At 51.4% G+C, this 9,825-nt stretch overlaps 1 protein-coding gene across 1 annotated transcript in view; it reads right to left on the reverse strand.

Annotated features, from left to right (window-relative positions):
- Window positions 1-6,408, reverse strand: part of Lgi2 (leucine rich repeat LGI family member 2) — a 31,156-nt gene extending 24,748 nt beyond the window's left edge. Inside the window, exons 1-4 of the mRNA XM_015995018.3 lie at window positions 6,181-6,408; window positions 4,211-4,282; window positions 2,292-2,363; window positions 338-409 (exon numbers count right to left, since the gene is read on the reverse strand). Coding sequence (XP_015850504.3) covers window positions 338-409; window positions 2,292-2,363; window positions 4,211-4,282; window positions 6,181-6,368 — 404 coding nt within the window. The 5' untranslated portion in view covers window positions 6,369-6,408. The remainder of the gene's footprint in view (window positions 1-337; window positions 410-2,291; window positions 2,364-4,210; window positions 4,283-6,180) is intronic.
- Between the last annotated feature and the right edge of the window lie 3,417 nt (window positions 6,409-9,825).

The following is a 9,825-nucleotide window of genomic DNA, read 5'->3' on the forward strand; positions in this document are numbered from 1 at the left end:
TGTGTGGGTGCGTGTGTGTGTGTGTGTGTGTGTGTGTGTGTGTGTGTGTGTGTTCATGTATACACATGTGACCACAGGAGCCATCCACCTTATTTTTTGAGATAAAGTTTCTCCCTGGGACCTGGGGCTCACTGCTTCAGAGAGGCTGGCTGGCCAGCAAACCTCAGCAATCCTCCTGCCTCTGCCTCCCCAGCACTGAGGTCACAAGTATGCACCCCCATGCCTGTCTTTTTACATGGGTTTGGGGGAGCAAACCAAGGGCCTCATGCGTGCATGGCCAGCCCTTTGCAGACTCAGCCATCTCCCCAGCACCTACACCGGATCTCGGGGGACTTACAGGTGAGTCAGGTCACGGAGACCCCGAAAGGCGTTTCTTGAAATGGTTTCTATTTTGTTCCCTTCGATGAACCTAAGGAGAGAAGCGACATAAGATGACCACATTCCCTCTCCTCAGTATCTCTAGCAGACCATAGAGTGTGCTTGGGCAGTAAAACTGGAAAGCACTCATGAAGTGTCGGCACTCCCAACTTAGCAGCAAGCTCTGCTCAACCCCACGAGGGAGCCAGGCATGTGAGCAAGAACACACAGGCATGCCAGCCTCTCTGCTCCTTCCAGATCAGCTTGATGTCTCCAGATTCAGAGCTGGCAACAGGGGCGATAGCATCTTGGCTTTGAGGAAGGGAGAAGCATGTACCGCATGGAAGCCAGAAATTCTCCCATCACTGCAACACTGGAAAGCTTCCAGGCATTTTTCCCTGCTCTTCTCCCATTGCCCTCTGCCTGGCTATCCATACACTTTTGTCAATACCATAGTCCCTAGAGGGGAGCCCATTGGGTTACATCTCTGTGTTTTAGTTTTTGCTAGGACGAGTTCCATTAAGCCTGGCTTCCAGCAACCTTGAGCTCATCCTGTCCTCCACAGCCTCATCTCTGGACAAAGGGTGACATGGCAGGGATGTTCTCAAGCTCTGAAGGATGCTAGAAAGCAGACAGGAGAGTCCAGGGAGCAGGGCTGGCTTTCTTTGTGCTGAGATGGTACAGGACTTACACAGAGACCCTGTCCGTCACAACGACACTGGCCATGCTACAAACTCTCAGGATATGACACGAAAACACTGTAACTGTTCCCAAGGGCCAAAAAGCTAAGTCAAAAGCTAACACGTCTTTGATGAGATGGTCCAAGGGAAAGGCTGTGCCACATCTGTGACACAACTGATGAGTTAGTTCTCACAGAGAGAACTCTCTGATGCCTGTTTTTAAAAACTCTGGTGTCTGTGTAGTCCTAGATTTTAGCATACCCTGATAAGCTAACTTTCTCTCTGATGCCCTGGGCAGACATGAACTCCCCATCAGAGAAAATCCCAGGTACCCCACAGCTATTCATGGGCTTTTGGCAGACCCCGGTGGCTTCAATCCTGCAGCTGTGACACTCTCTCCACATCAAATACATGCCCAAAATACCGGATTATGACAGGGTTCTCCAGAGAAAGAATTCCTGGGGAGACACCGTTCCCTGAGACCTCACACCAGCAGAGAGCGTTTTCTACCTGGGATGTGTCTGGAATTCCAACATCTACCTGTTCACCTCAGATAAGACAGCAGGAACAAGGCTTTGCAAATCCTCTGAATGCTAAGCAAGAAAATCCCAACTGATAGCAGGATTAGCATTATTACAGACTCACCAGACACAAGGCTGGGACAACTTAAGGGGAAGGGAAAGACTTGAATGTAATAAAGGCTAAAATAAGAACCACAGCCAAGCTCGAGGTTAGAGGGGAAATGGTAAGTCTGAAGAGGGGGGATAACCCCCTCTCCTGTTTTTTTGTTCTTTTGGTTTGGGTTGGGTTTTCACTTTTAGGAAAAGGAAAATCTAATCAGACCCTCAGCAGAACTCACAGGAGATAGAGCCAATGGGATATGGGACAGCTGGATACAAACCAGACAGTTTACCCTCAAAAAGGGAAACTTTGTTTAAAAATAAGTAGCCCTGAGAACGGTCCAGCTCTATTTCTGGCCCCTCAGCAAATCCATGCCTAGTTATGGAGGTAAAAATATCCAACGCAATCTCCAGTCGCACTTACTACATGACAAATTAAATGTCAGCAGAGAATGAATGAGTGCCTCCTCTCCTGAGCTTTGTCCCCAGCCTCCTCCTGCCCCAGCATGCCGGAGAGTAAGTCAGCTCACAGGCCAGTGCTGGCGTGAGAAGGGGGCTTTCTGCAGTCCTCTCCTCTCCACAGGACACAACGTTAGAAAGCCCCTGGAGGAAACAAACTCTGAGCGACACTTACAGGTATTCGAGATGAAAAAGGCCAGCAAAGGCATCATCCCGGATCACCGTGAAGGAGTTAGAATTCAGCAATCTGAAAACAAGACAGGTTTTAGTAGAGGCGGAGAGGTCAGTCACGAGGTGAAGCCGTTTCTTTTTCTTTTGTTGGGTGCTGATCTGTGGGCCAAGGAAGGCTCTTCCCAGCCTAAGGACAACCCCTTAGGTTCCCAACTGTCCTCACCACTGTGATGGGGACAGTGAGGAAGGGATCCCTTGCTGGCTGAATCTTCTGCTATCTCTCCAATACTACCTCTCTGTCCCCATCTTGGAAAATATGGACCTTGGGAAATATGAACTGATGGCCACTATTCAAAACCAGTTTTCTGCTAGGCACAATTGCATAGCCAATGAATATGTCATGATGCCCAAGAAACCATGGAATCATAGACTTACAGGAATTTAGCCCAACTGTATTCTAGAGATATTTGAGCCCAAGGAAGAGAAGAGAGTTGACTGAAGTCACACAGAGGAGGCAAAAAAGAAAAAATCCAGTCTACCATGCTATACATTTTCATGAGAAAGAAACATTTTTAAAGGGTTAAGAAATCTCTAGAAGATTATCACTATGTAGTTTCCTATTTGAGTAGCCAGGTAAATATTTTTTTGTAAAATATTTATAGAAACCACCTAAGTTTATTTGGCTAAATAATATCTAAGCTGTATTTCTATTCTGAAAGAACTGAGATTTAAAGTTGTGTTTTGTTTGTTTGTTTGTTTGTTTGTTGTATGACATGTCGGCGGGGCACAAGTGTGCCACAACACTTATGTAAGGCCAGAGGCTAATTTCCTTCCACCATACAGGCCCCAGGGATCACACTCAGGTCATTAGGTGTGGTGGCAAGCACCTTTGCCTACTGACTCATCTTGCTGGCATACAAACTGAGATTTTCAGTGGTAAGTTTCATGTTACAGTAGGTATAAAACATATCAAGAACAAAACTATCAGTGGCAATTTATGGAAGGTGGTTAGTGATTTGTGTCTCTGTCTTTTTTCTGTAGTGCACTGCTTGCTGTACTTATAGTCTCCCTAAGTCCAAGAAATATGACAGAGTCTATGCTATGTCCTCACGACTACCTGCTGATTTTTGATTTTGCTTATGTGATGTTAAGGATGGGACCTAGAGCTTCCTGCATGGTAGCAATGCTCTACCACTGAGCTACACACCCTCCATACACAAACCCCAGCCAAGTGAATTACTTTCACAAAGTGATTTTGGGATGTTTATTGTCATTATCAAACACCAGCTGACTTTGGTTTCAGGGCCCTGTGTGGGCACTCATCACAGTGACTTGGGCGTGGTTCACTAAGAGGACCTGGGACAAACATAGTTTTGGGCTGTGGGCTTGGATCCTCACTCCATGGATCAAGGTAAGGCATTTACCTTTTCTGAGCATCCATTTCTTCATCTCTCAGATGGGGAAACAAAAGTACCTTTCCCGAAGAGATGTCAGGCCAGTGAGATAAAAGCATGCCCACCTACAATGCCAAGTATGCTGCCTGCCTGCACATGTGTGAGACAAACTGGAAATGCTCCTATCTGAAGGGTAATATCAAGATTTTTAAAGGTAAGTTTCTTTTGATGGAGTGAGATGTTTGGGGGAACTATTCACTGAGGTGAAACTCAATGCAGCCACCTCCCACTTGCCTGATCTGTGAGTGGGATACACACAAAGCCCCAGGGGAAAAGTGGGTGGAAACTCAGGGGATGAACTGGATCAGGACACTGGTTCAATGTGGACACCACAGGACAAGCTAAGAGCCAGCAGGGGTGACTCGGGTAGCTGTTGTATTATAGGAAGACCCACACTAACGAGGCAGAGACCACCCTTCAAGGACCACACTGTGGGGACCCCATTTTGCAGAGAATGTCCCATACTCACAGCAGCTGCAGGGAAGGCAGATGGGAAAACATTCGGTCCTTGATTTCCAAAAACGTTCCATTGACTAGGCTCCTATAAGCAAGAGAGGGACAGAGGGAAGCCCAGGTTGCTTTCAGGAAATGCCAAGCCACGTGGGCACTCGGCCTCATCCTCCAACTGAGCTTCACACTCTTCCTCTGCAGGGTGAAGCATCTGTGTCTGGCCATCATCCTCCCAGGGAACAAGATGAGAAGGGGCGAGCTGCTTTCCCATGCACTTGACCAATAGGGAGCCTTGTCTGGCTAATAGGATCCTGTACCATCAGCCTGGCTCCTCGTACAGACATTAGTTCTGTCTGCTTAAAATAATCCCCTCGCCTCCTTCACTTCCTTCACTACGGGAGGCCTCTGCCGAAGATGGATAATTACTTCACCTTTGCCCAAGATACTGTTTGTGCAGACACAAAGTTAATGTTGGCCCCCAAAACTCTGGGGTAGGATTAAGCATTCCCCCTGGAAGCACATGTCTCTGAAAAGACACTCAGAGCACTTCTGATTAAACGCACTGTGAACGCCTTGGGGAAAACTCAGAAACACCTGAACTTGCCCACGAAGGAAGAGGCAACGCCATCTGCCAGATAAATGGTCAACCCGGGATAGAAGCTTGGTTGTCTCTGCCTCAGGGTCTCCTAGCCTTTCTGGCCACAGCAGGACTTCCATACATTATTGAGTTAACATGCAGAACACCTCAGCTTTGATCATATCCGAGGGGCTTAACAAGAGAAATTCTAGACTCCTCCATGTGATCTAATTTAGCAATAGGAAGAGTCAAACAGGCCTACTGTTCCCCACAGCTATTATACTCTTCCAACTTTTTGCAGATGTAAACAGGGCCCGGGATCCTCTCCATCCCTGGACCATGACGCTGTTTTGCCTTGGAGAAGAGGCACGAGAATGATGACAGGCAGGGAAAGGCACAAGCAACGTTATCCCCAGGACTCCCTCCCTCACCCTCAGGATTCCCTCCGCTACAACTGTGGGGGCGGGGGAAGGGGGTCCCCAGCATCTTACCCTGGAACAATGGACTACCCTAGCAGGAAATGTCTCAGCAATATAGCCCCCCTAAGGTCCCTTCCATAGCAACCTTTTTGCCAGTGTGACTGTGTGAGACCTAGTTGAAAGCACTTAACAAGTGGACAGAGGACCCTTTCCGATTAGTTCTGCCCAGTGCTGGTAAGACAACCCACTATGGGGAAAGGTGGTGAAAGACAGGCCCTCTTGAACTCAAGGCAAGAAGTCGGGTGTCTTCCTACCCTAGGGGCTCAGCTGGACACCTCATTACCGCAAGACACTTTGAAGCCACGTGGAGCAGCCCCTCCACTTCCAGAGGCTGCGTGCCTTTGCCCAGGCTAGCCTCTTCCCAGCCTGTAGTGTGGAGAGGTCCGGAGGGGGCCAACTTCACAGCACCTCTGAGGCTGGTTGCCATGAGGCCTCACCCATTCCTAGTTAGTCCACTCAATCCGGGCACAATCAGCTGCTCTCCAGTCACACACACACCCACCCACCCAACCACACAACAGAACCACTCAAAACTTTAAGGCACCCAAACGATCGTGGCGGGGCGCGATATACAGGCTGTGGACTCTGGTGCAGAGACCCTACCCCACTGTGGGCCCTGAGTCTGCAGTAACATCAGCTCCCCCAGGTAGATCTGATGCAGGTGGACGCGGGCCACAATGAGAAACTGTCACGTGGACCTACTGGATTCCCGCACTCTGGGGTTCTGAGTCCCCCTAACCTCCCCGCGGCACAGACTCCACCCACGCCCCGTGGTGCGCCCCCAACTCAAACGCAAAGAAAGGGATTAGGGAGCAGGGTCAGGTGGCGCTGCCCCAGCACCAGCCGCAACTCCCTGGTGGCGGCCGGCGCAGGGCAGGGCAGGGCAGGGCAGGGCAGGGCAGGGCGGGGCGGGGGTGGAGGGGTCCCACTCACAGGGAGCTGATGTCGCCAGGCACGATTCTGGGCACCCAGGAGGAGCCCACGCAGATGATGGACTCCTTGGTACAGCTGCAAGTGGCGGGGCAGCGCGCCAACCGCCTCACCTGCGCGCTCGGCGGGATGAGGCACGCGGCGCTCAGCAGCAGCAACCCCAGCGCCCCGCCGCCTCTCCGCAGCGCCATGCCCGGTCCCCCGGTCCCCGCCCGGGCCCGGACCCCCGCTGCCGCCACCGCCCCGCGCCGCGCGCTCGGACCCGGCGCCGCTGCAGACGCGGGTGTCGCTTCCCCGATCGGCCGGCGGCGCTGCTGGCGAGGACGCGGGCGCCGCGGGTGTGGGAGGCCGAGCCGCAGCCGAGCAGCATGCTGGCCGCCACCCCCACTCGGCGCCCCCCCACCCGCGCCCGGGCTGCTGGGCGGCCGCCGCACCCGCCTCACCCGCGCTGGCCTGACATCAGCACCCGCGCCCGCCGCGGGCCGGGACCAATGAATAATGCACGCGGGGGCCCTCCCCGCGGGGGAGGGGGAGGGAAAAGTTGGATGACCTTGGGGGAGGGGCCGGCCGAAGCGCAGACCCCTTGGGATCCCGGCTGAGCCTAGCAGGAGCCGGGACCCGCAATCCTTCTGCGGGCTGCAAAGAATTTCAGGGACACTGGACTCCTTTCTGCGGGGTCAAAATGTGAGCTTGCTTCCCCGGAAAAAAAAAAAGTAGGAGCAGAAAGGTCTGGAGGCCCCCTACCCCTTAGAAAAGTAGGGGTGGGGAGAACTAGCTTGACCTGGGAGAGGGGTCTCTGCCCTGAGTGCTCGGAAGAGGCCAGACCTTTGAGCATACTTAAGCATTGATTTTTGAAGAGGACCTAAGTGAATGTGGCAAAGGGGCTCGGCGGGCAGCCTTGGCTGGCAGTCCACATGACTGTGGGGTCTGAGTCTCCACCGCACCTGAGCTCACTGAAGCTTGCCACTTTGCATTGCCCAGGGAAAGTAGGATCGCAGAACAGCTACAGCCTGGCATCTCCTGCCACGCTGGGCCTCGGTGGGGGGGGGGGGGGTTGGAGATCCTGCAAAAGTTTCCCCTGGCTCAGCACCGTAGCCTACGCCCCATCCCCCGGATTAAATGATAGGGACACGGCTTGTAAAGAGAGTTTGATACACCAAGCACTGCGCCTTTCATCTCCTAACCCTTAGCAGATCCTATCCACCCTCCAGAATTTACCGAGGAGAAAACTGAAGCCCGGAAGGCCTCGGTAGCAGTCGGGTCTGGTATAAGGGTCAGCGCCAAAAAGGAAGACTGGAGCCTGAGATGGGAAGTTGTAACCGACCCCAGGGAACCTCTTTTCTACTCTGGAATCTGTCTCGAGGAATTTGAATGTTATCACAAGGCAGTGTGCTGCCGGGGAAACGGAGGAAAAGGCCAAGGCAGAACGAAACGTTGTAGATGCCCCCACCCCCACCGCCGCAACTGCTCAGAGCCGGGACCTTGCCCGGCAGGCTGGGAACCTAGGCAAACCCTTCTGATGTTGTTAGCATGCTCCTGAAACAGGCACAGCCAATGCAGAAGATCGTCAATACTGTCACTTATTCCTGAGTCATTTTAGCACCCTTCACAAGGGAAATGCCGAGCCATCCACCATGGGAAAGAAGAGAGACACAGTCCCTAGGAGCAGGGAACCTCAGTCAAGCTGGGCAGACAGCCCAAAGGGAGAACTTTCCCAGGGTTCCATGGATGTGTAGACTGGCCAAAGGGTTCAGGAGTGGAAAGTGGGCTGTTAGTAGGGGACTTGGTGGGAGGAGTTAAACACTTGTCTCCGTTACTTTTCTTGTTGCTATGGTAAAATACCCTGGCAGAAACAGTTTAAGGGAGAAAGCATTTATTTGGGCTCACATCCAAGGGTAGTCCATCATGTCAGGGATGTTCTGGTAGTAGGGGCCTCAGGCGTCTGATCCCGTTGCCTCTGACGCTAGAAAGTGGAGAACGGTGGATGCCCATTCGTGGCTGGCTTCCTTCTTTTTTACCCAGTCCAGGACCCAAGCCTAGGAAATGGCACCACCTTATATCTTGGTGGATCTGCCTGCTTTGGTTCACCTAATCAAGATTATCCTGCACAGGCATACCAAGAGGCTAATCTAATCCAAATAATCCCTCAAAGGTGTGCTTGAAGGCATGTCTCCTAGGTGATTCCAGGAGTTAACACTCAACAGTAACCATCCGAGAAGTCGCTGAAGTCACCAACAACAAGCAGTGATGTGAACTGCTCATCATCAGTCTCTCTCTCTCTCTCTCTCTCTCTCTCTCTCTCTCTCTCTCTCTCTCTCTCTCTCTCTCTCACACACACACACACACACACACACACCTTGGTGAAAGGATCTTTCCATTTTCTGGGTGGGAAAGCTGAGCTCAGAGGCATTTTCCACTTACCAAGCTCACTAAGCACCCAGCCAGAAAGATTATACTCCAGAACTAGCTGTTGAGGTCTGAGGAGGGGAGCAGATGCCAGGGCTGCACAAAAGGTGATCCCACTCCCACCAGCACTGTCCCCTGTTCCTGAAAGGGCCACGGGCATGAGCAAATGCAGAGGCATGTGTCTAGGCCTGGCCCCTTCTCTTACAGGCAGCCTTCTTAGTCACACCACTCCATCACCAGATGTTTTCTTTTCTCACCTGTACCACAAGGCTATTCATCATTACCACTGTCATCAATGCCTCCAAGGATCTTAGTTCCTATTCTATTACTGTGAAGAGACACCATGACCAAGGCAGCTTATAGAAGAGTTTATTGGGTGCTTAAAATTTCAGAGCATGAGTTTAAGACCATCACAGTAGGGAGTATGGCATCAGGCAGGCAGGCAGGCAGGCAAGCATGGTGCTGGAGCAGTAGCTGAGAGCTTACATCCTGATATGCTAGTAGGAGGCAGAGAGAGAGTGCTATAATTGGGAAATGGCATGAGTCTTGAAATCTCAAAGCCCACCCTCAGGGACACTTCTTCAACATGGCCACACCTCCTAATCCTTCCCAAACAGTTCCACCAAGCATTCAAATTTGCAACCTATGTGGGCCATTCTCATTCAAACCACCACGCCATGCTAGAGCAGAGTGCAGGGGGAGCCTGGAGGAGTAGGGCTGGCAGAGCTGTTATTTGTTGAGGCTCTGGTGGAGACACTAAGCGAGTGCTTGTAAATTATAAGGCACAGTTTATAAATTAAGACATAAAAATGGAAATGCAGATTACTTTGGTTTGGTTCCAAGATCTTCAGCAGTTTGGAAAAAAAGAAGAAGAAGGAGAACGTAATAGACAATCAGAGAGACACAATCTGTTTCCAGGAACTAGTAAGAGTTTGTGAAAATGTAAATGTCCTCATTCAGATGGACATTTGTCCCAGAGAGGCCTGGTGATATGAATGTCCAGTCCTGCAGTTCATGAAGTGGTGTGACTCCTGTGCCTTCCTCTGGGGCCCAATGGTCTGTACCTTACATTACCGCACATGCTTGAAGCTCAGCACTGTGTCCATTCATGCCCCTCCATTCAACCACCAGCCAGCACTGACTGGGAGCTCGCTAGAAGGTAGCAGTCAGTGATAAAGCCATGCCAGGAGAGACACACTTCCTACCTCAGTTGGAGACAGACAATAAATAAAAGAGTGTACA

Source organism: Peromyscus maniculatus, chromosome 10 (assembly GCF_049852395.1).
Source record: "Peromyscus maniculatus bairdii isolate BWxNUB_F1_BW_parent chromosome 10, HU_Pman_BW_mat_3.1, whole genome shotgun sequence".
Lineage (NCBI taxonomy): Eukaryota > Metazoa > Chordata > Mammalia > Rodentia > Cricetidae > Peromyscus > Peromyscus maniculatus.